The following is a 26,229-nucleotide window of genomic DNA, read 5'->3' as shown; positions in this document are numbered from 1 at the left end:
TCTAGGAGAGAAACACGTTGCTGGAAAAAAAAAGAAGTTTCAACCCCGATTATTTATCTCGAAACGTTACCTCTCGCCAGTTTTATTCTAAAGCGGGACACGGGAGCCGAAGAGGGGTGAGTTTTTGATTTGTCACCCCGGATTTAGCTACGTCTTCTGTTTGTATTACCATAGAAACAAGAGGTGTTCACCGCCCGAGCAGCTGTCAGAGTGCAGGGCCTCCGTTTATGTCCTATAACGTGAGGCTAACAGCTAACTGCTAGCGCTCCCAAGTGATAGCACGTATCGGTACGTCCTTACATTCTCTTTAAAGAAGTCGATTAATTGATCTGAATACGCAATTTGGACCCCTTGCTATTCAGACAACGAAGTTTACCCCACACAGCTTCTTTTACTGGTGGAGACCCCCCGAAAAGATTGCATTTCCTCATTTAACGCAAGGATAATGCTCCAGACTACATTTATTAATCGTCCGAATAAAGATTATCGTTATCAGCAAAGCTGGGAGGAATATAATTGGTCAAAATTCAATATCTTGTGTAAATCTGATAGACTAATTTATGATTTTGGCGTGTGTATATCTCTCACACGAGCAGGTTATTTGAGGGCACATGCGGATTCGGGGCTGCTCGCCACCGCCCGTCACGTTGCGTTTCATTGTGGTGGGAGACTGAATGAAAACCCAAAGACATTACGGTAAATATGAGTGAGATTTGTTGCAAACGACGATGGATGCCTCTTCCAATTCTGTCGAACGGCTGGAGGCCTTTAAGTCGCACAGCGCTGGCCATATGCTGGTGTGACGCTATTCCTCCGTGAAATACCGCAAGGCGCAGATTGGACCGGTGTATCGTCGAGTTTTGTATCCCGTCAGATTCAGTGTGACCAGAAATGCCACTTATTGGTATTTACATATAGTCACAGATTATGTTACGGTATATCTAGCTGAATTTCGATGTTTTGACCTTACAGATAGGGTCTCTCGGTTTAAAGCTGTGATAACACTTTGGTGTAAAGGTAAGTCACGTGCCAGTCTGTGGCCAAGAGATTGTTCACATTATTTTTCAGTGTAGCAGAACCTTCAAATCACACGTCTATCAAAATGCATGAGCTTTGTTTCTGTGTTATGGCACCACCATGTTTGAATGTAAGCAGTTATGGAGATGAACCCAAACCGTTACATTACAGTGTTTGTGTCAGCTGGAAATCCTGATCTGGTCACACAACATGGTGCTGCACCAGACTGTTCACAGACCTCTAGAAGCTGGAAGCGAAAATCCACTCAGCCGGGGTCAGAATTAAAAGCAGGATCGCTTCAAATTCGGGTACGGTCAGACTCAGGAGTTGCTGGTTCAGGGCTGTGGTTGTAGATCTGTGGCCTTCCATTGTTGGATGCACCTGCTGTGGGTTTTTGTTCAGAGCTGAATGTGTTGTTTCAGCAGAGTGTGGATCCAGGTTAAAGCCTGATAACTTTCTCTACTTTTTAACTATTATTAGATAGCTTTAGTTTCATGCAGAAGCGTCTTTAAGCTTCTTTCCGACATTTGTGTTCCTTTCCCTCTGCCTTCAACTCTCCTTAACACTCGACTTTGATGTGGAAAGGGGGGGTTTTCATGTCACTCATTGAGGAATCTTCCTCAGCAAAGAATTTTGTCATAATTAACCACACGAGTAACGAATTTCCACCTTCCTGTTCGTTGCATCTTTCAGCTCCGCAGGTGCAAGCGGCCATCATTCCAGCCCTCCATCATGGCGGATAAGAACACCAGAATCGCCATTGTCAATCACGACAAATGCAAACCTAAGAAATGTCGTCAGGAGTGCAAGAAGAGCTGCCCCGTGGTCCGTATGGGTGAGTCTCTGGGCATGTGGGCCAATCGCACGATCAGACGGCGCAGAATACAGAGGCCAGATTGCTGTGTGTTTGTTTGCAGGTAAACTATGTATCGAGGTGACTCCTCAGAGTAAGATTGTGTGGATCTCCGAGTCTCTTTGTATAGGCTGCGGCATCTGCATCAAGGTAAGAAAGGAATGAGTGTCGTAGCCTTGTTTTTTGTGTTCGGGTCGGTTTTCCCTCACACTGTTGTCTCGCTGTAGAAATGTCCGTTCGGAGCATTGTCCATCGTCAACCTTCCCAGCAATTTGGAGAAAGAAACCACACACAGATACTGCGCCAACTCCTTCAAACTGCACAGGTACGCAGCTTCAAGTCTTACCGACGTTTGATTTCATGTTTATGTGCATTTCAGAAGCCTGTTTTTCTTTCGTTGCATGTAAATGTGTTTTATAGAATAACTGTGATACTGAGGTGTGTGTATGTGTGTTTCAGGCTGCCTATTCCCAGGCCCGGGGAGGTGCTGGGGCTGGTGGGGACCAACGGTATTGGCAAGTCCACAGCTCTGAAGATCCTGGCTGGAAAACAGAAACCCAACCTGGGCAAGTTTGATGTGAGTGTTTCCACAGAAGGCGTTCGGTGTGTTTGATGCCGCTGTGCTGAGGAGATAACGTTCGGGTGTGGCTTTCTTTTTGTCTGCTGGTTTTATCAGCTGAAGGTTGAGTTGTGCTCATGCTCAAGCTCCAGTCTCCAAACTGGGGGGGGGGGACAGATTCACGTTATCAAGCTTTTCTTTGAAGTAGAAATCCTTTTGAAAGAAACATTAAAGGTTTAAATCGAGTCTAATGTGGTTCGATTGAGTCGTGTGAGCTGATTAACTGCGGACAAAGGTCAAAATGATCCTGCAGTTCACCAAAGAATATTCAAGTGTTTGCAGTATAAACGCATTTTCGGATACTTGCATTTAGTGGAGCGTTTCATTAGCTTCTGTTTGATAAATATTGACTGCTGCCTCCTTCGCTGCAGTTTCACTCCTGTTGTCATCTTCAGAGGTGTTCGGTTAGTAAATCTGTTCCTTTAAACGACCATAACCTTCAGATTATGTTACAAATGCGTAACGTTACTTTTTAACTTTAACGTTCTTGGTTGTTGATGGGAGGTGGGGGACTTTTTGTCACAGTTTGCCATCAGATATGAATTCTTTGGCACCATGATAGTTGCTGGTCAGTGAATACAGTTTGCACTTGGATAAGACATAAGAGGTTTGGCACCGCTGATCTCAAATCATGGGAATAGTCTAACAGAACCGTGTTCCTGCACGTCTGCACCTCACACACCAAAGAGTTATTTTGCATGTTGCAGGGCCACCGTTGGGCTTCACTCGCTCGTTAAAGCCAAAGAGGATCAGACAAGTTAACCAACTGATGAACATACGCTTCGAAAAAGAAGACTCTGTATAAGTGATCTCAGATGATTGCAATAATTTTAAACTCAAACCAGCTGTAAGACCCATCCATCATATGGATATATGAGTTAACCAGTGCTTATTCTTCTGTTTCGGGCTTTAAATGGCATTGATACCAACATATTCGCCTCCTCTAGTCACAGAGTTTATGAGGTGAAATACAGCAAAGAGTGGAATGTCACACATTTCCTGTACCGCTATCTCTGTAGCCCAGCATTGGCAAGGAAAACAAGTTTTCTGATTTGACACCTCATAATTTGCCGTTTTTGTCTCCATTTGGTATTGAGTTAAAAAAAAATCTATTGCTGTGACAGTCCTTTGTGACTTGGGCTGTTTTTTGTATTTTCTTGCGTAGTTCTTTTGAAATTTGTTGTCCAGTTTACGTAATTTAAACACTGGGTTGATCTGTGTTAACCCGCCCCAGAATCCCCCAGACTGGCAGGAGATCCTGACCTACTTCAGAGGTTCTGAGCTGCAGAACTACTTCACCAAAATCCTGGAGGACGACCTGCGCGCTATCGTCAAGCCGCAGTACGTCGACCAAATCCCAAAAACCGTCAAGGTTAGTGACTCCAGCTGGACTCCTTTTTAACTTACCTCTGCATTGGAGCTGGTTGTAATAGCTGATCTCTGCCTGCAGGGGTCAGTAGGGGCCATCCTGAGCAGGAAGGATGACACAGACACACAGACCATTGTCTGCAAACAGCTAGGTATAAACACTGTTCATGTGGAGTTGTTGTTTTTTTACACAACAAACCAATAAAAACCCAAACATGAATTCTGTCTGTGGGCAGATCTGACTCACCTGCGGGAGAGAAATGTGGAAGATCTGTCTGGAGGAGAGCTGCAGAGGTTCGCCTGCGCCGTCGTCTGCATCCAGAGGGCCGACATGTAAGCACTCCGACGTTATAGCCTTGCTTTTACTGGAACCTCAGAGCTGAGCTCGCAGGCTAACAACCATGTTTTCTGCTCTTCTTCTTCTGCAGTTTTATGTTTGACGAACCGTCCAGTTACCTGGATGTTAAACAGAGGTTGAAGGCTGCCATCACCATCCGTTCGCTCATTACCCCGGACAGGTGAGGACTGAACCCTGCAAAATAAAACGGTTTAGATGTTCTTCACCTGTTTTTTGTTGTTGTTCATAACTCTCTTGTGTGTTTCAGGTACATCATTGTAGTGGAGCACGACCTGAGTGTGTTGGACTACTTGTCGGACTTCATCTGCTGTCTGTATGGAGTCCCCAGTGCCTACGGAGTTGTCACCATGCCCTTCAGCGTCCGAGAAGGTGAAACTCAAACACACGTGCAACATTATGCGACATAAAAGCTGGGGAAGTATGACACCAACACTCATTCTCTGTGCTTCACTTCTGCGCCTCCAGGTATCAACATATTCCTGGACGGTTACGTTCCTACAGAAAATCTCAGGTTTCGTGAGACCTCATTGGTCTTCAAGGTGGCTGAAACAGCCAATGAGGAGGAGGTGAAGAGACTCAGGCATTACCAGGTTTGTATCTACTCGGGTTTCCACTCATGTATTACGTCCCGGTGCTTTTTTATGTCCTTCTTAACCGAAGTCTTGGTGTAAATCCCGGACAAGCCCCCAAAGTCTACTTAAGTCTTAATGAGCCTTAACTTTCTCCTTCACTTCCTCAGTCTTCTCAACCATCGCTTGTGTAGACTTGTGATTTCTACTCATGTTTTTCATCAAGAATCTTTTTATGTCCTCAAAAAATCTCTTTCCTCTAATTGTGGATGAAGAAGTCATTTAAAACAGGGAAGGGGCTTGAAGGGATTTTAAGAGACGATTCTGTGTAACACGACCTCTTTCTGTGCCGATGTTCAGTATCCAGAAATGGGGAAGACGATGGGCGAGTTCACGCTGGATATCAAAAGCGGGGAATTCACAGACTCTGAGATCATGGTGATGCTGGGAGAGAACGGTAAGCCGAGTGACAAACTGAGGCAGTTCTGTGCTTTCTGCCAGCTTTAGAAAAACTGGAGCTACAATAGCAACGTTTCTTTGCTTGTCTCGAGTGCTCAGCCAGACCAACTTAACCTTTACTACTGCCATGTTTTTTAAAATTGATGGCGTTGTTCGTATCTGCAGGCACGGGGAAAACGACCTTCATCAGGATGCTGGCTGGAGGACTCAAACCCGACGGAGGAGGTGAGCATCACACACACACACACACACACACACACACACTAACCTGTAGATACAGGCGCAGCTCTCTGACCTGCATCGTCTTTTCAGGCGAGATTCCCATCCTGAACGTCAGCTACAAGCCTCAGACAATCAGCCCCAAGTTTAAGGTAAAGATTTCAGCAGTGTTGAATACATTTGGAAAAGTTGTGTCTTTATTTCAGAGGATTGAAATGTTTTTGTGTGCAGGGCAGCGTCAGAGCTCTGCTGCACGAGAAGGTCAGAGACGCCTACACGCACCCGCAGTTCATCACTGACGTCATGAAGCCGCTGCAGATCGAGAGCATCATAGACCAGGATGTAAGTGGCACTCACTCCTGGGGTTAGCTGTCAGCAGGACGGCATGCTTAGAGTTCAGATACTCGTCGGTATCTCTGCTGCAACGTTTCCTCTAATTCCAAACAGGTTTTTTTCCCCAAAAAGACTGAAATGCGACACGTTCATTGACGAGGCCGCTGTGGTGCACCTGTGGTTGTTCAGGGAGACATTACAAGGCATGACACCGTGTAAAGAAATATGAGGGGATGAGTCAAATGGCTCCTCTGGTATTTTAAGTATGAGATCCTGACAGCATGAGCAACAAAAGCAAGAAGTTCCACAGTATCGGGGTCTTATATTGGCAGCTCCGAAATGTGTTTTTCAAACAAGATACAGAATATTTGTAGCATTCGATGAATACTTAAGTGAAAATAATGATCTAAATATCTGCAGTCTTCTGAATACATGCGACAAAATAAAGTTCCTTTAGAGAAGTTTAAGCTCAGCCAAAAAAAACAAAGTAAAAGTAAATAAATGCTCCCACATCTGTGAGCCTAAACATGCTCAGTTAATTAGTCACGTTATCCGCCTCAGCAGCATATTGAGGCGACTATTTATATCACAGCTGTAGGACACACCAGCTCCCATAGATGGCTGCAAACTGCCGTCCTCCTCCAGGACATATTTGTCTCATTACACGCTGTAGCTTTAAGTGAATTGAACAGAGCAACAGTTTGTTCCTTGAAAATCTCAAATAACTTCCTCCAAGTTCTATTAGTCTATACTATTTCATCACCAGATGCAAAATCCAGACTCGCGGCACAAAGCGGTTCTAATAATAGCGTTTTGTTGGGGAAGCGCCGTCTGTTTGAGACGTAATGGGGACACTGTGATTAACCTCCTCCGTGGTCCACCTGCAGGTGCAGAACCTTTCTGGCGGAGAGCTGCAGAGAGTCGCTCTCACGCTGTGTTTGGGGAAGCCGGCTGACGTTTACCTGATCGACGAACCCTCGGCCTACCTGGACTCGGAGCAGAGGTTGATGGCCGCCAGAGTCATCAAGAGGTGCCAGACTTTCCTCCCTCCCTGTTTGTCTGTCCTGATTTTTCTGTCACACAAAGCAAAAACAGCCAATTGTGCCTCGGTGCGTCTTACCTCGCAGGTACATCCTCCACGCCAAGAAGACCGCGTTCGTGGTGGAGCACGACTTCATCATGGCGACGTACCTGGCCGACCGAGTCATCGTGTTCGACGGCATTCCCTCCAAGATGACGGCCGCCAACACGTAAGGCTCGCCGCACGTTTGGAGCTCCGGCGAGTTTGGAGCTCGGCGTGGTTTAAAAACCCGGCTTTGTTTTTCTCTCTCAGGCCTCAGAGTCTGCTGGCCGGGATGAACCGCTTCCTGTCGCTGCTGGAGATCACGTTCAGGAGAGACCCCAACAACTTCAGACCCCGAATCAACAAGCTCAACTCCATCAAGGTACGGATACAGATGGTCTCGCCTCACACGGCAGGAGAGAGGAAAAGAATTCCATCTGAATACTGAACTTTCCTCTTGTTTTTAAGGACACGGAACAGAAGAAAAGCGGGAACTATTTCTTCCTGGACGACTAAAGCCGCCGTCCCATGCGACCAACTGCGAGCTCCCGGCTGCTGCGCGACGCCTGCCCGCCGCGTCGCCTCGCCGTCTGCAGCCAGAGCGCGTTCATCAAAACCAGCGGATGTGTTCAAATCGTTGAGAAATCACAAAAATAAAACCCCCATCAGCCTTCATGTACCGGGCTGCGTTCAATTGCCAGCAATGTTGTGACGTGTAAAAATGATGAAGTGCACTGCTTCCTGTGTCTGTTGGCCCGACCGCGTGGGCTGAAGTCACGGGGGGGGGGGGGCGATATTGTGGAACATTTAAGCAGCATATTTTAACACTCAAGCATTTACAGCAAAGTGATAATAAACTGATGCTTCCTGACCTGACACGGCCTCCCTGCTCTTTTCTTTAAAGTTCAGAGATGGAGTCGAACCTTTAAGAGTCATTAACTGTGCCAGCCACAATTAAAACATGCTACCAGCTTAAGGAAACAACTTTGCTCTATTTTCAAGCTTGTTTTAAATAATATAAAGCACGGTGAGGTGGAATTCCACCATTTGATAGTAGTTCACCAACACAATAGTGTGTGAAAAAAAATGTAAGCCACCCCTCATTTCAAATATTGATTTGCTTTCAAGCAGCCAGACTTCCTGAAGGCATTTGAAAAAGCAGCCAGTGTCTAAAGATTCCAGACTTTCTTTGGGTTGTGAAGCCAAAATGATCATTTTGCACTGTTCGATTTTTTTGTTAGATGATATTCTCAGGCACTTGATCACGAGCAGCCTGGCACAAATTTACCCTATCCAATGTTGGATTAAGTGTTAAAAACAACAGTCCAAAGGACATAAAATAGAATTTTATGTGTCAACAAGGCGATTTCCAAAGAGCTATTAGCTGAAAACTTAGCATTTGTAACGAGACGTGCAGCTTTTCCATGGTGGATTTGAGGAAAGTGAATGAGAAGTCGCAGGATGAACTGTACCTGAAAGGGACGTCTTTAAGAAAACATGAAAATACAGCAAAGATCTGAGAGATGCATCTTAGATGCTTCTTTAGTTGATATCCCTCCTGTTAACTGAAGCCTCATCAGAAATGGTCTCCATGGACGTGTGGCTGTCATGGAGCTGTTATTAAGGAAGGGAAACGGGGAGAAAAGGCTGAGCTATGCCAAATGACACAAGAAGTGGACTGAAAAACAGTAGCAACAGGTCTTATGGAGGCATGAATCCTTCTCAGAGCCCGGACCTCAACATTGCTGAAGATCTTGGCAAACAACAGAATGAAAGGTCATTAGAAGGTCATTTCAAGCTCAGAATTGTACAAACTTGTTATTTTCCTAACCTACTGTATTTGCATTTGACTCCATTAGTGTTTGAGATGCCATAAATATGCATCTCGCACAATTTGCCCGTTAAAAACAGGCATTTGTAACTTAAAAAACGAGCCTCGGTGTCGTTTCCTCTGCAGAATGTGTGCAGCTTCAACCTACCGAAAGCATTCAACTCAGCAAACCCTTCCTGCTCTGTGAAAGAAAGCCTCGAGAGCTCATTTGGCAGCTTTGGACAAAATATTCTGCCTTCAATCCTTCATACTGCTTCACACACCGGCAGAATACACAACTAATTTAAGCAGAGAACCAACGAGTAATCTCAACCAAAGTTTTATTTATTCAACCACTTAGAAAAAAAAAAAAGCAAACAAAAAAACCCAACATATGCTCTGTACAGTAGTGTTTCTCAGAAAATAAAAGTAAAAGATTTAAACGTAAGGCACTGAATCTAGAGGTAAATTCATCTGGAGTTAAGGGAGAAATGAGGACAAGAAAAACCAGCAGCACAACGCACACACACACACACAAACAGCATACACACACGCAGCTTTGAATAAAACCTGAGCCCCCCCCCCCAAACGCAAACATACCACCCTTAAAGCTAACGCCCCGGCGCCGTCACCCTTTTTGTCGACCCGTTTTCAGCTCAGAGAACATTCTCGCCGCTGTTCTCTTCCAAGCGCTGCAGTGCATTTAGGCGACGGAGACTTAGACATTCTACCGCTTATTTACAGGAAAACAGTTTTGGGAATCATTTTTGCCCAAAGAGACAAGCAGCTGTGCTTTCCCGGCGATGCATCTTAGATTTATTATTTTTTCCTTCTTTATAAACCGACTGTCCACACATTTCAAGCGTGTTACCGTCTCCCGTCAGCAACGGGGTTTTATTGTTCGTCAGTCTGAGCTCCATGTTTGTTAAATCCATACATTCAAACTGCTCAGAAATGCAAACTCCAGTTTTAGCATGCTAGCTAGGCTAATAGGCTGGCTAAATTGAACAAAAACCTGGATTGTGCTGTGATTTTTTAGGGAAGTGTCCGCAGCTGCTGACTCAACGTAAGGAACCAACATTCAGATCTCAAGTGTGACGGTGAGAGAAAAAAACCATAAGGATAAAAATAAAAATAAATCACCGTCCTCTGTTGTTTTATAGGCTAACAGCTAGTATCCCCTCCCCCGACCCCGCATCCTGTAGGAACTAAACGGAACAGAGTTTAGGCCCTCTCCTGCATCGCCATGTCTTCTCCTCTGTGCCCCCCTCCCTGCATCATGGCCTCCCCTCCCTCTTCCTCCTCCTCCTCGTCCTCTGTAGCTCTTCCTCTGCCCCATGTGGTTCATGGCTGGCTGTCTGAATCCCTCCATCTCCTCGAAGTCGTCCTCAGTGCTGCAGGCCACAGACATAGGCTCCCCCATGGTAAAGGGTGGCGGGTAACCCACGTGGCTGGCCTCTGGACCCAGAGGGACGTACGGTTTTGTGCTGTTGAACTGTTTTCGGTGACCCCGGTAACTTGATGGAGAGCCAGGGCTGCTCCCGGGCTTCATGGTTGCCCCGGCGACAGAGGAATCCTTCATTTCAGTGTCTGCAATCAGTGCACGCTGAGACAGACGGACAAGGTTATTACTACACCATTCAACGGCTTCATGAACTGATGTTAATGTTGGGACTAAATACTTGAACTAACACATTTAAGAGTTGGCTGTTAGATATGAAGGTCTGGGTAAGTCGGGGAAGGAGAATACAGAATGTCAAAGAAGGGTTCCCCACATGTACAATCAAGTTGAAGTTTGGGCAGTTTGCTGGTCTGGGGCAGCATTTTAAGATCTGCTAGAGATCTTTTATTAAATGTGCTCATATGTAAAACCTAAGAATCGAAAGAGTTATCTTTTCTTATGCATAGCTGTAGAAAGTGTGTGCCATACTATTTGTTTATTGTCGAGTGGCGGGTCCACCAGCAGCACCATTCTGGTTGTACCATCTTCTGCCTCCTTCAGGGCTGTAAGAAGAAAAAAAAAAAAGAAAAATCTATCAAAAGCTGCTGAGAGATTTGCACGTTATGACCTCTGGAAGGAAAAAAAAAATACAACTACTTCATATTTAAAGACTCCATCACCCAGAAACCCAGTACGGTGTGGATATTTTAGAATAAAAGCTGTTTGCTTACCATAATTGGGAGAAACGACTATTCTTCTGTTGTTAGCGTTAGCAACATTAGCAGCACCAGGACTGTCCAGGGGACCCAGGACTCTGACGTGCCCGTAGCCAGGCATTTGGTCCCCATTGGTGGGCTGAAGTGGCTCCATCACCCCCTGTGTCACCTGGAGCTCTTCAGGGGTGGATGAAGACTGATATCCCAGAGCAAAGGGGGGGTACTGAGGCGTAGCTGAGGGGTACATAGAGTGAACTGGGCCTTGTCCTGGGTGGTAACCCTGAGATGAAGGTGGGGGACCAGAGTATGGAGGAGGAGGGGAGGGATACCCAACAGGAAAGCTGGAGTTTCTCGGTGGAGGCATCTGTTGCCATGGTATCGAGGGGGTGGGCATCCTGTGGGGCGGAGGCTGGGGGACCGCTTGGTAACCGGCCTGACTGAAGGCAGGTTCACTGGGGTTGGGCGGTTCCGCGATTGAAGTCTGGCTGTCGTACTGAGAGGGCACCGACACTGAAGTTGGAGGATACTGGGGGGGCATGCAAGCTTCCTGCTGCCTGGCTGGGGGGTTGGACGGAGGGTATTGGGGGGGCGGGGAGTGGGAGGAGGGCTTGGGGTGCATAGTGTGGGTCTGCTGCAGGGGGAGGAGGTATAAATAGGGGGCAAACATGGGCATGGAGTAGGCCTGAATGAAAGCAGAGCAGAAGCAGAGTTAAATATCCGTTTCTCAGCCGTTATTAAAACTTTATGGTTTTAAGCAAAACCTCAAGATCTGAAACTTTGCCATTTATCCACACACAAAAACGGTTAAATATTTAAGTAGTTTAAAAGCTGTCCGTCAACATAGGCTTCTGAAACGTGTCATAAAAACAAATGGCGGAGTTGCTTTGCGGCTCGTCTCTACACCAACAGAAGAGAGCTCAAGCTTTCATCTTACCTTGACACCCAAGTTGAAGAAAAACCTCAAGATGTTAACATCTGCAGAGGACAAAAGAACGCATTATATATCGGCAAATATCTTTTTTTGCAACCCCATTTTTAGGAATGTGGCTAGAATATGGTGTGGAGCCGTAGTTAGAAAGTTGATCCATCACCAAAAACTCATCTGAGACATAAAAACCAACAGCTTATAGGGCACCTCTAACCCTCTGGAAGCGTGTTATTATGAAGGAAGGAATCCAGTATCGGGACAACTGATTCCTAAACTAAAGAGGGAACATAACTTGTTGTTGTTGGGAGACATTTTTCAGATAAGTCACAGTTACTCATCCTATTCAAAGCTCATCTTCGCACTCCAAAACTGCACATTTTTGCATTTCTGACAGTGAAAATAACTTCTAATCTACTGATCTGTATAAAACACTGCGTCCGGCTCACCTTGAGGCAGGTCATCGCCAGATTTGCCGTAGGAGTAGGAAGGAACCGTAGCCATTTCGCCTTTCTCTCCTTGTGGGAACCCGGGGTACAGGGGGTCTTGATAGATCTGGGACATCTGCTGCAGGGGAACGATGGACTGAAGGTAAGGAACTGGAGGCACAGACTGTGGATGAGAGGGCTGAGTGGGAGGCTGAGAAGGAGACTGGGGCTTCGGAGGTGGAGGGGCCGGAGCCTCAGATTGGGTCTGGGTGTTGGCGGACTCGACACTGGAAAGGGTTGTGGAGGCAGAGAGAGAAAGGGAAGGATGAGGGACTTGGTAGGGGTGAGGGGGCTGGACGAGAGGGTGGGAAGCTCCTGGAAGTGGAATATGGGCCCCCTCAGACTGCGGCTGGAGGAGTGTTTGTGGCTCAGAGGCCACCTCGGTGTGGGACTGTGGTCGGTGCTGAGGGACAGTGGACCGGGCCTCTGTCTGCATCTGAGGCATCGTGACTTGGCTTTGTGAGAGAGAAGCTCGCCTTTCAGGATGGATCTCTGATACAGAGTGCTGCACTTCTTTCTCAGCCTGGGATGTGGGGACCTGGTACAGGTTTTGCGGCACAGAGTCTTGAGGGAGCATCTGGGTCAGAGCCGTCTGACTTTGGACAGTTTCAGAAGCCAGGATTCCTTCAGTTTTAGGCAAAGAATCTGAAAAAAATATGAGTAACGTGAAGACAAAGTAACTAAATCCAACACACAATTTCCTGGATATACTCAACAATCACAAAGATAATTCATAAACAGGAGGACATCTTTTGGGGAGGCCTATTCAGTTATGTTTCCGAAATCAAACTTTTATTGTGCTCATGCTTGATTAAATATGGCTCAGTGTGGTTTCTGAACATACAAGACATTAAAATGACCTGCATCCAAAGGAGGAGCAGACATACGAAGACTAGAAAACAATAAAAGCTCCCGTGAGTCAGTTTCTCTGTGTTTAAGGAGGTAATATTTGCCGTGAAATCTTTCAGTGTTGCCCATCTTTGCACTGTACAGGTGGGAAAAGAAAAGAAAAGAAAAGATGTGTTGTGATTATGCAGCAGCATGATCACGTTTATTTGACCCCACTGCAGCAGTTGTTTGATGATAGTTCCAACTGGGAAAGGCAGAGGCAACCAGACTTCCAAACTACAGCAAATCAGATCCAAGCATCTTTGATCCAAAGTCTTCATGAGGTCTTAAGAGGTCTTAAGAGGGCGATTTATTGCCAATTTGTCATGATTTTGGCAGCCTTACCCACATTACGACTCCTCTATTAAAAGTTTAATTAAAGACAAAGCATCAAGCTGTACATATAAGTTCTGTGATAATACTGATTGGAAACATCTTGAAGGTATGAGCTGATTTCTTACTTGTAGGCTGAGCTGTTGGAGTCTCTTTGACTTGAACAGAAGGAGGAATAAGGGAGGATGAGGAGGGTGGACTGGGGGAGTGAGGTAGAGAGGCGATGGGTGAGAATGAGCGTGGGAAAACCTGCGCGGCTGTGGGAGATGGAGCGATAGGGGCTATGAAGGTTGGTGGCGAAACAGAGGAGGAGGGTGGTGGGGAAGGAGCAAACGTGGGAAGAGAGGAAGAGGATAAAGTGGAGTGTGCTGGAGGTGATGAAGCAGCTGGGAGAAAAGGGGTGACAAAGGACGGGTGGCTGGTGGGGGACAGGATGGGTTTAAAGCTCAGGGTGGCGGCAGGTGGAGGAGAAGCTGGTGCAGCAGCAGCTGAGGCATAGGACGGTGCATTTGTTTTAGCAGCAGAGGTGGGTGACAGGCTGGAGGCGGGGCCTGATGCCGCGGAGGCCGTGTTTACGCTGGGCAGCGAAGCTTTAAGAGGATTCAGGGAAGCAGAGTTAGAGTTCGCAGACAGAGCAGCAGGGGGTTTTGCAGCAGGAAGGGTGGGACTGGTGGATGTAGTACTGTTTGTACTGGGAGCGGACGAAGCAGAGGGGGCTGCAACAGGTGGGCTGGAGGGGCCAATGTCTTCAACTGGACTTTTCTATTTAACAAAAGAAAAAGAAAAGAGGAAAACGTAAAGGACAGAACATGAATTATTAAAGATGAAACAACTTTCAGGTTTGTCTCCATGAGGATTAAGCTCTCTTCATGAGGCTAATGCTATTCTGCGTAATTTACCTGTGAATAAACACACTAAAGTCAAAGCACAGCATGCCTCATACAAGTCAGATTTGTACTGAAGTCGCTTATTACAGTGAGTCAGTCTGTCTGCCGTCTCTTTAGATAAAAAACACTAAACAAGTCCAGAAAACACTGTGTTGCTGTGCGATAAGGTCAGATTTCAAACTGCTACAGTTTCCCGGACAGAGGAACTTGCTCAGGAAAAAGTATTGCAATAAATCCCCATTTATGCTCCAGATTATACATCCTAAACCTCTGTCTCTTCATCGCTCATCTTAAGATATTAAAATGCAACAGAGAATTGCTGTATTTGCTCTTTGGGACATTAAAGCGATGTGTGAGGAAACAAAAATGGAGAAAAATGCAACAATTAGTCGTCACCAAATGGAAACCCAGTGCTATCAATTTAAAGTCCCTACTTTAAAGATTTTAAACTTTTTAACATGTCGATAAGTTGCTTTTGTGTTACACAACATGAGCAAACAGACTATTGGGAGGAAGCAGCTGAGGTAAGTTAGAACAAGAAGGAACTAGCAAGAAGCTATTTTGCCTCTTCCTGGTTAAACGGGAGCCAACCTCAAAAGCTACTGACACGGAAGCTAATGGAGCTCTCAGCTGACGGGTTAGCTGCCTTCGAGGTCATTACAAACTGCTGCTTCAATGTTCATCAATCACTCAAACGTCTTATCAGTATCTGGAACAATCCACATACAACCTCCCCCAACTTGTGGATGATGTGAACTCACCGTTTTGTTTCTCAGAGAGCGTCTCGTCTCTCCTCCCTTCTTTCTTGCTCCTTCACACTGGTGAGGGGAGAAAACATATTCATGGGACTTAGTAAAACTGAAAGACTGTCTCAACAAGCTCTCAGCTGGAGATCAACGAGGCTGGCTGATTATTTCCAATAATTATGCACCAAGTCGAGCTACAGTTGCGGTTCAACTTAATGGCACGATGTCAGTGTCAGTTTATATGCACAAGAGTGGGCTCAAGGTACCTGCTGGGCTGGGAGAAAACGTTCCAGAACATCGTACGTGTAAGAAAAGCAACAATCACTATGCAGTCGTTACTTAAATGGCGATTTTGGCAGATGTTATAGAAGATACGGTTGTAAAATTAGGATTTTATTTGTGCAGAGCAACAGTCTGGAAGTGACCACGGATTAACACAATTAGTCCTGATGGGCCGATTTTCAGTGAGTTTCTGACACGTCTGAAACTTTAATGCTTTTATAAAATGATGCACATTTTTCATTATGTTTTTTGTTTTTTTTGTTGCATGTGCAAAGTGTGTAGGAAATTCATAATGCAATTATCTGGGTGTGTTAAGTTTAATTTTGAGACGTTTCACTCAAACTGGGAAAATTCCTGTTCTGAAGTAGGAGCTCAAAAAAAAAAAAAAAAGCACTTTTAATGCCGCAGGTCCTCTGGTCCAGGCCCAGAAAATGAGATTTTCACTCTTAATCCGTCAGTGTAATCTAGCGTCGTTATCGGTGCGTCTGAACTCACCCCGAGGGCCGGGAAGCTTTGCTCGTCTCTGAGCTCGATCTCGAAGGACTCCATGTTCATCTCCTCCACCTCTTTGGCCAAATGCTGCTTCTCAGTTAGACTGAGAGCAGACTCTGTTGTGCTCATTGACCTCCTGTAGAAACACACATTACCCGTTTAAAAAGATCATAGATGTCTTCAGACAGCAACTTTGTACCTACATTATCAACAGAAATGAGCTTAAGTTTTAAGAGCTGTGAAAACATCAGCATAGTTTGCAGGTTCAGCAGCTCAGTGAGGCGTTTAAAGACACTAAAATGCTTGGAAAAAGACATTTCTAGAGATTCCATGAAATTCCCCTGTGGACATTTAATAACAACTAACCATGTCAAAACAAAAGGATGCAATAACAAATATAAATTAAGAAAGAAGGATGTTAATCTGGTTGTTATGTTCTAATAAAATGTTGTGAATTTAAAAAACGGACATCCTGAAACCAGTCAGAAGTGGCTCAGGTGGTTTATCACAACAACATAAATAATAATAAAGTCCAGTTCCAGCTTCTTGAGGACTATGACCACACACTGACCTGATGCTTTTCCCCCCTCCCTGCTCCTGTATTGTGGCCTGGGGATGCCACGAGTTCTGCTTCTGCAGGCGCCCACTGGAACCCGCGGCAGTTTCCTGGGAAACAGAGGCGGGTGCTGGGATGGATCTCCCTCTTCCTCTCCCTTTAGCCCTCTCCTCCCACTCTGAAACAAACACACTTCACAGTTCATGCTTGCGTATCCATTACTGGACACAGCAAAGCCGACAGAGGTGTGTGTGCCCCACCTCCGTGTCCGTTGCTGAGCCTCTTCTCACGGTTGACCACGGTGCTCCAGCTGGTCTCGCTGCTGGGAGGGCGGAGGTTCCACAGAGGGACCTGTCTGCACCCAAAACCAACTGGTGACAAGTCTGTACGACAGCCGTGGCTGAGTGATGCGGGCGTTTAGTAAAGGGACCTACTTTTTGCCCACGTCTTCGATGTGAACCGTCACCAGGCCGTTAGCAGACGCCACCTCTTTGATGGTGGCGTTGTAGCTGCGTCCCTTGCCCTCGCGAACCTGCAGGTCACGCACAGATTACATTAAAAACACTTCAGTTGACTGAGTTCGACTTAAAAGCAACAAAAGTGCGCACACACTTGGCAGCGATCTCCTACGGTAAACTGCATCCCAGCAGCGATGCCGTAGTCCATCTTCTGTTGGGCTAAAAAAAGAAAAGAAAAAGACTTTAAATTTCCCGTTTTTTGTTCCCATCAACATGTGTACGTTGGTCTTAAAGTCATTTCTGTGTCTAACTCATGATTTAATCCGACATGAGCTTAATCAGAGCTCCAAAGACTTTAAATTGAAGATACGATGAGACGCGGCTGTGTACAGAATCTGATCTCAGTTTATTTTATCGTCTCCCTACAGAATACATTCCTTTCCTCATAAGCAGGACCTGCAACACCTGCTCTACAGTCAGAGATAAACACAATCATCATACCCATTCAGAGATGCACTTCTTTGATGGCAAATGCATGTCTGTGTGTATCTGAATGAACACCCTGGGAGTTCGGTTAAACCACCATAACTGTACTCTTACTGTTAGTTCAGCTCTTATTAACACAGAGGCTGTTGCTGAGCCTAAATATGAGCACACACTCCTTGATCTTCATGTAGTCCATCCCATCCTCCTCTTTTTAAGCTGTACAATACCTCTAAAGTGCACAATGAGCGTTCCATCTGAGACGTCTTACAAAAGCTGGGACTTTTTGAGTGAATCAGAAAAATTAACAGACACAGACAGTGTGTGCGTTTTTGCGGCCGTCACCTCTTTTGCTCTTGTGCCAGACGTCGTACTCCACGTTCCTGAGCAGAGTCGGGTTCAGAGAGCGTTTCACCCTCTCCGGCAGCTGCCGACCACGGCCCCGCCCCTTTAGAGACACACACGCGCGCAGACACGTTTCTGAGTGACGTTTTTTTGCTCCAGATGAGCAGGAATGTATGGGCGTGTGAAAACATTTGCGTGCGTTACCCTGTAGCTCTGTCTCGAGGAAGTTGGTCCATTTTCCACCCTGCATCACAAAAGGCATGTGAGCCTATTCAAGTGGTTCTACTCCTTTTAATTGTCATGCAAGAAAAATCTCTTGAATAATAAAAGTCATTAAGACTGCGAGTGATTAGAATAATAACAGAGCTTCTGAGAAACAGAAGAGCTGACAGTAGGTGGTCGTGCTTCCTACCACAGCGGCTCTTCCGCGTCCACGTCGGAGTCATCGCTGCTCGCACAAGCAGCCATGCTGTCGTCACTCAGGAGATCGTGCGGTCGGCCGACGCGCTGACACAGTTGCAGGGATCTCCGGTCCACCTGAAACACCCTTTCATACAGCAGCTCGTAGAGGATGGCTGCGGAAGACATGCAGATTCTAGCTGAGTAAGGAGCTGTGAGGTCAGCTTTCCCATCTTAACATCAGTCTACAACCTGCTGGCCACCTGAGCTGCCCCTCCTCCTGTTTCTTTTCCTAAATCTCTGCTTCTTGATCCTTCTCACTCAATACTAAATACTCATGAAGTTTGACACTTACACTGACAGAGGGCGGCGCTCTTAATGTGGCTTACAGGGTAAACGCTGTCGTAGTGATTTCCGTTCAGGAAACACAACTGCACCTGAAAAATATACATTCATAGTCGATTAAAAATCACAATGCAACAGACTTCCGGCTAATTTCAGACTTGATGTTTGACACCTGCCCGCATTCTTTGGGTGTTTGTGCCCGTGAACCCGTAATCTGTTAATCCATGATGTTTGATTTCTTTCTTTTGTTTTTCAGAACCAAATACTAAAGAAAATAAGTAAGTAAGTCAGTAGAACTCCAAACACACAAAGATAATACACTGGTAACTCAGTGTGGGGTCGTAAGGAGGGAAACATTCAGCCCAAAGGATGTGATCGCTCTCACCTGCTCCTTGAAGTTGTTGTCTGTGATTTTGACAGGTGGTTTGCCAGGCTCCTGAAATATCAGAAAATCCCTCCTACAACAAAACGAAAGCAAAGAGGGGGGTTAAATGTGGGCGTTTCCTAAAGACAAAGCCCTGATGCCTCATCAGCAACTGCTTCCGAGCTCGGGAACAGAAAACAGAAAGCCTGAAACTGTGCACAAAGATGAGTTCCCTCCCTTTATTTTAAAATTTATTTTTAATTCATCCTATTTGTGACAAGCCCGTGAGCCTCTGGCACAAATATTTGTATGAAGTTTGGAAAAAAAAAAGCTCAAGCATCGTTTCCATTTGAAAAATCAATAACGATAAAGACCAACAGCAGCAGACTGAGTCACAGGATTGTGAGCGCTGCCAAGTAACAACAGCGAGAAGCAACAACCAACATTTTCAAAAATAACTCAAATGCAAGGATTAACAGGAGAGGCATTAGATACTTTATTTCACAGAAATGCGAGTTTTGGGTAATAGTTTGAGCTAAAAAAATAAATAATTAAAAAAAAAAAAGAAAGTATGTCACAGCATTGTTTAGGATCTCGTGTTCATTCAACATTTTACTTACTTGTAGATGACAGCCAGCGCATTTATCTCAACTTCTCCCACCCATTGCTGAAACAGAGGACGCCACCGTTCTCGTCAGATTTCGTTCATTCACCCACAAACGGATGCAGCGTTAAAACAAGAAACAGGCTGAAGCCTACTAATGACAGACTGAGGTTCACCTGCGGGTCCTGAAGCTTGCAGAGGTACTCCGAGAAGTCGCCCTCGATAAACTGTAACAGACGAGACGTCGGTGAGCTCACGGTGAAAGAGGCACAGAAGAACGGGACATCCCAGCTCAGATGTACAGACACAGAGTTCAGAATTAAAACAAGCTGAGAGCTGATTTTGTAGAGAAGTCAAAATCTTTCCGTAAAAGTTCTTTCTTCAGATTAATCAGCCTGAATTCGACAGAAACATGAAAACAAAAACACCCAAGAGCTAAAACTTTTGTCCGTTTTATTGAATAAATTAACTTGTGTGATAAAATATAAACTTTTACTTAAAGCATCTTAAAGTTTTGGTTTTTTTTGTTGGTCATTTCTTGTTTTTAACTCCACAGACTGAGCTGACACGACATCTGGTGAGTGTGGGCTGCATTGTGAAAATCCTTTCCTGTTTTTCAAGTAACTGTCAATTATTGTGATGTAATCTAACACTGCAGTCATGAGGACTTCCTGCTTTATTGTGACAGCAAAATCAACATCAACACAAGCCTCACTTCGCCGTATCAACCAAACGACTCATCCAAAACAAAAGAAAAACTTTGGGCCAACTCTGAACAAAATCTGTGGCGTTTGTAAAGGTTTCATTCATCACAACCAGATAACCGTCAACATGAAACTGTGACACCGCGTGAGGAAATTAAATCTTCCCCTTCAGACGCTTATAAGCGGAGGTTAACACAGGTTAACAAGACTCGTGTCTAAAAGTAGTCGCCCCGCGAGTCACATTTAGCCACCTGTGCACACAGATCAGACTGAAGGCAGCTGGCTCACAGTCTGGCTTTGCGAGACCCTGAAAAGCATTCTGGGAGATGCGGTCCTGCTGCAAAGCCATTATGTCACCGCCATTAAAGCACAGACGAGTTTTGCTTTCAGTTCTTCCCATTTTTGTTACCCATTCATGAAACCAAAACGTGCACAATCATTCCACGCTAACATATATTTCTAATATATATATATATATATATATATATATATATATATATATATTTCTAATATTTACAACTTTTAGATTTCAATGATCCCCAAAAATCAATGATCCACTTCAGCAACATTTCCACCTAGTTCCAGGACCCGGTGATTCTCAGAGGAAAGCTTGGAACACCTCTAATCTAATTCGTCTGTCCACACACTTTTGTGTCTTGATGCATGCGATTGGGACTAAGCTGGACAAACATGCTTCATTTGAACCAAACATTGTCATGTTCCATTTTAAAAGGGGAAATACTACAAAAATAATAATAATTTTAAAAAAAGCACATTTTGCTCACAAAACTTACAGGAAGTAACAGCGGAAATCATCGTCTGCCGGGACTTTGTTTCATGTTTTTCAGATCAGGAAAGGCAGATGAAAAATTACTAAAGTTGACTTGATTTATCCTATATGGGATGCAAGGACTTCAAGTAAGATTTTGTCATGCCAATGAACAATTGGGTTACTTTGCAATCCTGCCTGTTTTACCCTGTTTTAATAGCCTGGACCAGTTCAACGCGTAACTCGCAACAAAACTGTGCCCAAAAAGATGGATCAGTACCTACTGTCTGTTGCTAACCTCCGGATGAGACAAATATAAGTAGGTAGGTATTCATAAATCACTAGTACGGTATTTCCTATCGGTTTTGAGGTGTGGTATTCTGAGTATAAGACGTTACCTGTGTGCAAGTGTCAGCTCTGAGGCTATTCACCGTTTACTCCATTTTAAAGTTATGTGCTACAACAGGCATCAAGTGTAATCTGTGTCTTAATTTGCAATGGCATGATGACACATAGTTGTACCGTGCTATAAAAATGAGACACACCTCTGGGGTGATCCGAGCTGCAAAATAGTGCATTAGAGTGCAGTAAAACTCCACTCATGTGATGTTTTTCACCGAAGCATTTTCAGATATTTTAAAGGAGCACCTCGGGAAACAGGGCATAAGACATCTTTAAACAAAAAACAACAAAACACAAACTGGTTCCAAACGGGACACGAAAGCTGTTTGGTGCTGGTTAAAAAGCTCAAACTGCACATACCGCCTCGTAGCTGTCTCTGTTCTGCTTGAGAAACTCAACACATTTGGCCCGAACTTCGGTGTGAAGGCTTTGGCAATGCAGCACCTAAACGGGGTCAAAGGTTAATATAAAGAGAAACATCAAATACCACACTCCTGGCATATTAAAGGGAAAGAAATATCCCATTCACTTCGTGCGAATACACAGCGATGCGAAGAGAAACACGTTAGGGTTAGGTCCGTTTGCAAACGTCCAATGTCAAAGTGTTTCAAGTTATACAGTTCCGAAAGCTTGCTAGCGCTCATTAGCGCAACAACTGGATCAACTGGACCTTCCTCACCTGTGACACTAAGCTAGCTAGAGAGAAAAAAACATCTTTACGCAAGACTTTTCCTTTCATTTTCCCTCTTTACCTGCTCAGCAACAGCCCGAAACAAGCACGACCCGTCTTTGGCGATCTTCTTCCGATGCAAACCAATTGATTTCAAGTAGTTATCCATCAATTTCTCTGCACCCCTTTCCTCATTACTCTGCATGTTTCCGCCGCTGTCCATGCTAGCGGGGCTAACCGCTAAAGCTCGTTGGTGAAATGACGGTTTGAACGGTCAGTGCAGGAAACTTTTACTCTAAACACTGCAAATATCGCGACCGAAGAGAGTTGAAAGCAGACATATGCGACTTAAACGCTGTCAGACAGAACTATGGCGGCTGCTCCTGCCCCTGCTACCAGTTTCGTTTCACGGGAAGTGTTGTTCCTCTCGCAGAGAGCATTCCTGCGTCTAACTGCTGGAAAGTGAAAGTTTGTCTCGCAGTTTAGCAGCGGAGCTAACAGCTAACAACACGCCCCCTTCTGCTTCGCTGCATGAAGTTTCACACAGTGTTAGACGGCACTTCCTGTTTATCACAAAGTAAAAGTCAAACGCGTCAGTTTATTAGGTTAAAACAAGCAAATGGGTAATTTTTCAAAATAAAACTAGACAACGTAATGAAACCTGACACAAAAACTCGAATATTGGTTAAAAACCTCCCTGACATTCGACTGAAAACAAAGACACGATCGGATTTCAATCACGTAATAAATAAAATACAAACACATCAAGTGTATGCTTTACCAAGAGTGCTGCAATTGCACTAAATACTGTAAAAAGCCTCACTTACCCCACGTGGTGCATCAGAGCTGCACAATAACAGGGACACCGGAAATTGGGCTTCATAGAATAAAAGTTTCCCAAAGCTCCCAACAGTCTCGCCTAAATTCATTATCAATACTTCACATTTGACGTATAAGAGAATCAGAAATGTCCTTCTATGATTTCAGGCTGCTTGACCCAGTGCAGCGTAAAAGTCAGAAAATAGGAGATAAAGGTAGAAATCTGTGTGTATATTGGTGTCAGTTGCCCACTATTTTTCTGTTTTAGATCATATATTCGTGTTTAACAAAAGAAAACAAAAGGAAATGCGTATGTTCATGAGGTGAAATGTCCCACTTTTTCCCTGACAGAACTATTCCTGAAGATTACTTTAGGAAACAACAAGAAAGCCCAACTAATAGGGTTCAGGGCTGAAGAATAAAGGTTTCGGCAACAAGTATATATCCTTTTCCAGGCATAATAAAGAAAGAAAGGATGAGAAAGGATGGGTGGCTTGAGACATTTGCACATTGTGCATATCATCAATACACTTTTTACTTTTTATGAAGCACAGCATGACACTGAAGGGTCACCACCGGAAAACAAGGAGGTCTGTGTCTATCAGGCCTCTGAACATGTCAAGCTTTAATAATACATGCAACAACAGGGGAGGAGTAAAGGAGGGAATTTATCTTTAATCATTATCATTTAAAGGTATCAACCCCTCTCTCCTTTTTGTGATTTTCTGTATCCTTCATCAGTCCCGTCTCCCATATCCTCGCTCTCTTTCCGTCACTTGCGGCAGCATTGATTTTCTGTCTTGAGTGTTCAGTGCTGGGAGGCAGAGAGAGGGACCAGGTGTTGGTTGACGCTGTGTGTGTTTGCAATGTAGCCACTGATCTAGGTTCAACTTCTCTCTTTTTTTTCTTCAGTACACGCACTCTGTTAGTCATTATCAAGTCTTATTTAGTCATCATGTTCATGACAGTTGAGATCCTCACACGTATATTCTGTTGATGCTCAACTCCAGCAGCAGGGGGCGTCACACCTTCAGCTCTTTGAGCTAATGTGTACACGGAAACCTCTTTCAGTCACTGCTATTTTATGTATTACCATTAAAGGATAAATTCAAAAACGTTGTTGGTCTCTTAAAAGAACAAGGTTCTTTATTTTTTTTCAACCGGACCCATTCTCTGTTATCACGATCTCTGCGGGTTGTGCCAACTTCGTGCTCTCCGTTCCCATTGTGGAGATTCAGGGAAACAAGGAGTAAAACAAATGATTGGCACACCTACTCATTCAAAATGAATGGTAAAGTGTGTCCAAAACTTGCACTGTGTAGCAATATCTTTGACCTAGAAGGACAACATCAAAGTTTAGAAAAAAAAAAAACGTGTCCAGTACTTTAATTGTGATTACATAATCAAAAAAGTGAACAAAAAGACATGGGTCAGCTGTTCTCTGTGCATTAAGATTCTTTGATTAAGTGAAAGTAAAACGCCGGAGTCAAAACAAGGAGAAGTCCCAAATTCACAACTCAGCTTCAGTACAAAAAAAAAAAGAGTCTATTAAGAAAAAGCCTTATGCTTATAGGTCCAATGTGTAAGATGTAGAGATATCTCGTGGCTTTAACAGCAAACTGAACGCAAGTGAATACCCCAAGCTTACCACCAAATAACAGTGGCTGTGAAAAACAACAAAAATTGCTTGTTCTAAGGTGAGGAAAGCACAGCAATTCTCATTTCCATGCAATTCAACACTAATCAAAATGCAGAAGGGCTCATTTTTTATACACTTCATATCACAATATTGGATTATAGTTATGATTGCGTACATCATTTAACTGTTGCAACAGGAGCTAATTTTGATGATTTTATAGACTGCTGGGCATTTTAATCTATAATTGATGTGGCCTTCCAGGGAATGCTAATGAGGATGTGCAGTGAGCCTCATAACATAGAAACAAACAGGCTAAAAACCTTTTTTGCAAACTCATGTCATATGTCTCAATGAGCAGCTGCTTTTAGCCCACAACACACAGCTTGTTTAAGCCAAAGCTGCAGCATCTTGACCTTAAAAGGTACTGATATGGGTTGGTGGGGTATTGCAGCAGGGTTTGACACAGAGGTGAAATGACGTCTGTGAGGAAGGGAGAACCAGCATGACTGCATACACCGCATAATGCTGTTCTGTGTCACACTTCTGATTGTTAACTGTATGCTGGCATGACACAGGCTCTGGTTTGTTTAGCGTGAATGAGCAAAGTCAAGCAAAACCCACATAATGAGACGGTTTTTGTCACAATGTTACAGCAGAATCTCAGGCAGAAGAGGCATCTAAGAATAGCCATCTTCCACCGTTCTGTATGAAATACAAAAACTTTTTTTTTTCCAACTCATTTCTTTCATTACAATTTTGTGCGGTTTGCAATAAAAACCATTAACATACTGAACATGACAAATACAAGCAAGAGAGGATTGGTAGCATGCTCACAGCACTGCTGTGACTCAGTGATAAAACTAATAAACTATTTCAAATCAAAGTGCAAATCCACCACCATTAAAAAGCAGCATTCAAAATGGCAAAACTGTGAAAATGAGACAAATGTATGAAAAGTTAAACATTATCCCAATTGAAATAAGATAAATTACACCAATAAAACAAAACACTTTTTTAAAGACATGTCTTTTATGTATTTATCGCAATGTTGATGAGTCATGCTAGCCTCACAAAACTGCTATAGCATTTCTGCAAACCATTGGATGGTACAAAATACAACTGAATATTCCGTTTTGTAAAGAACTATACTTTTATAAGAGTAAGACAAGAGACTTGAAACCACTCTTGTTTTTTGCTAAGTAAAAGGAGGGTTAGCTTAGCTTAGCACAGCTACTCTTGGTCTTGCCCAACATCCACCAAGTAACACCTCTAAAACTAACTAATTAACACATTAGGTTTTTTTTTGGGGGGGGGGGGGGGGTATAAATCTTTATTAAAGCTGTACATGTACTGTCATGTTGTAATTATGGGCAATAGGCTTTTAGTTTTTAAATTCAAATAGTTTTGTGGATTAAACTACATGTTAATTAATGAGCTATTGAAGCTGTTAATGGATTTTGAGACATTTATTTTTCTTCTCCAGCTTTGTCTTTTGTAACAAGCATGAGAGTGGTTTAATTTGGTCTCTTGTAACCCCCTTAAAATAAATAGAAAAGAACATTTCCTTCACAGTCAATTTGGCCTTGTTTGGATGGAACCCTGCTAACTATTGAAAACACACCAGTCTTTATGCTATGGGGTGTCAGTTTTTTTCTTGTAAGGTTCTGTTCATATTTAGCACAAACATGCATCCTGAGTGATCCGATCACAAATGTAACAGACTATTTGTGATGTTACAGATCTCACTAATGGACTCGTCAGCTGTTTGTTGAAGTGGGTGATCGTGCAACGATTGGAAAGTTAATA

At 44.1% G+C, this 26,229-nt stretch overlaps 2 protein-coding genes across 2 annotated transcripts; one reads left to right on the top strand and one right to left on the bottom strand.

Moving 5' to 3' along the window:
* Positions 1 to 2: 2 nt before the first annotated feature.
* Positions 3 to 7,734, top strand: abce1 (ATP-binding cassette, sub-family E (OABP), member 1). Its single transcript, XM_072375885.1, has 19 exons — positions 3 to 116; positions 1,711 to 1,852; positions 1,935 to 2,020; positions 2,098 to 2,195; positions 2,330 to 2,447; positions 3,724 to 3,861; positions 3,940 to 4,009; positions 4,094 to 4,190; positions 4,286 to 4,375; positions 4,463 to 4,584; positions 4,681 to 4,805; positions 5,145 to 5,241; positions 5,409 to 5,468; positions 5,556 to 5,614; positions 5,694 to 5,804; positions 6,683 to 6,825; positions 6,923 to 7,045; positions 7,129 to 7,240; positions 7,327 to 7,734. Exons 2-19 carry the CDS (start codon positions 1,750 to 1,752, stop codon positions 7,372 to 7,374), a joined length of 1,800 nt encoding a protein of 599 aa, XP_072231986.1. The 5' UTR covers positions 3 to 116; positions 1,711 to 1,749; the 3' UTR covers positions 7,375 to 7,734.
* Positions 7,735 to 9,030: 1,296 nt separating this feature from the next.
* On the bottom strand, positions 9,031 to 22,406 carry otud4 (OTU deubiquitinase 4). The gene is made up of 21 exons (XM_072375875.1): positions 22,048 to 22,406; positions 21,656 to 21,739; positions 19,597 to 19,647; positions 19,437 to 19,483; positions 18,838 to 18,910; positions 18,463 to 18,544; positions 18,121 to 18,283; positions 17,913 to 17,952; positions 17,709 to 17,811; positions 17,035 to 17,099; positions 16,857 to 16,954; positions 16,683 to 16,777; positions 16,438 to 16,600; positions 15,870 to 16,002; positions 15,108 to 15,164; positions 13,588 to 14,221; positions 12,200 to 12,883; positions 11,760 to 11,800; positions 10,841 to 11,507; positions 10,599 to 10,672; positions 9,031 to 10,274 (listed from the first exon to the last, which is right to left on the bottom strand). Exons 1-21 carry the CDS (start codon positions 22,186 to 22,188, stop codon positions 9,840 to 9,842), a joined length of 3,930 nt encoding a protein of 1,309 aa, XP_072231976.1. The 5' UTR covers positions 22,189 to 22,406; the 3' UTR covers positions 9,031 to 9,839.
* Positions 22,407 to 26,229: the final 3,823 nt, after the last annotated feature.

The sequence above is a fragment of the Leuresthes tenuis genome, unplaced genomic scaffold (assembly GCF_036924035.1).
Source record: "Leuresthes tenuis unplaced genomic scaffold, fLeuTen1.0.hap1 SCAF_22, whole genome shotgun sequence".
In the NCBI taxonomy this organism is placed as follows: Eukaryota; Metazoa; Chordata; class Actinopteri; order Atheriniformes; family Atherinopsidae; genus Leuresthes; species Leuresthes tenuis.
Note: the sequence above shows the minus strand (reverse complement) of the source record. Positions and strands in the feature narration are given on the sequence as shown.

Coding starts and splice junctions, on each gene's coding strand:
- abce1 (XM_072375885.1), top strand. CDS start 1,750: ATGGCGGATAAGAACACCAGAATCGCCATTGTCAATCACGACAAATGC. Junction 1,853..1,934: donor CTGCCCCGTGGTCCGTATGG/GTGAGTCTCTGG, acceptor GTTTGTTTGCAG/GTAAACTATGTATCGAGGTG. Junction 2,196..2,329: donor AACTCCTTCAAACTGCACAG/GTACGCAGCTTC, acceptor TGTGTGTTTCAG/GCTGCCTATTCCCAGGCCCG.
- otud4 (XM_072375875.1), bottom strand. CDS start 22,188: ATGGACAGCGGCGGAAACATGCAGAGTAATGAGGAAAGGGGTGCAGAG. Junction 16,601..16,682: donor GCTCAGCAACGGACACGGAG/GTGGGGCACACA, acceptor TGTTTGTTTCAG/AGTGGGAGGAGAGGGCTAAA. Junction 14,222..15,107: donor GCTCTCTGAGAAACAAAACG/GTGAGTTCACAT, acceptor TTTGTTAAATAG/AAAAGTCCAGTTGAAGACAT.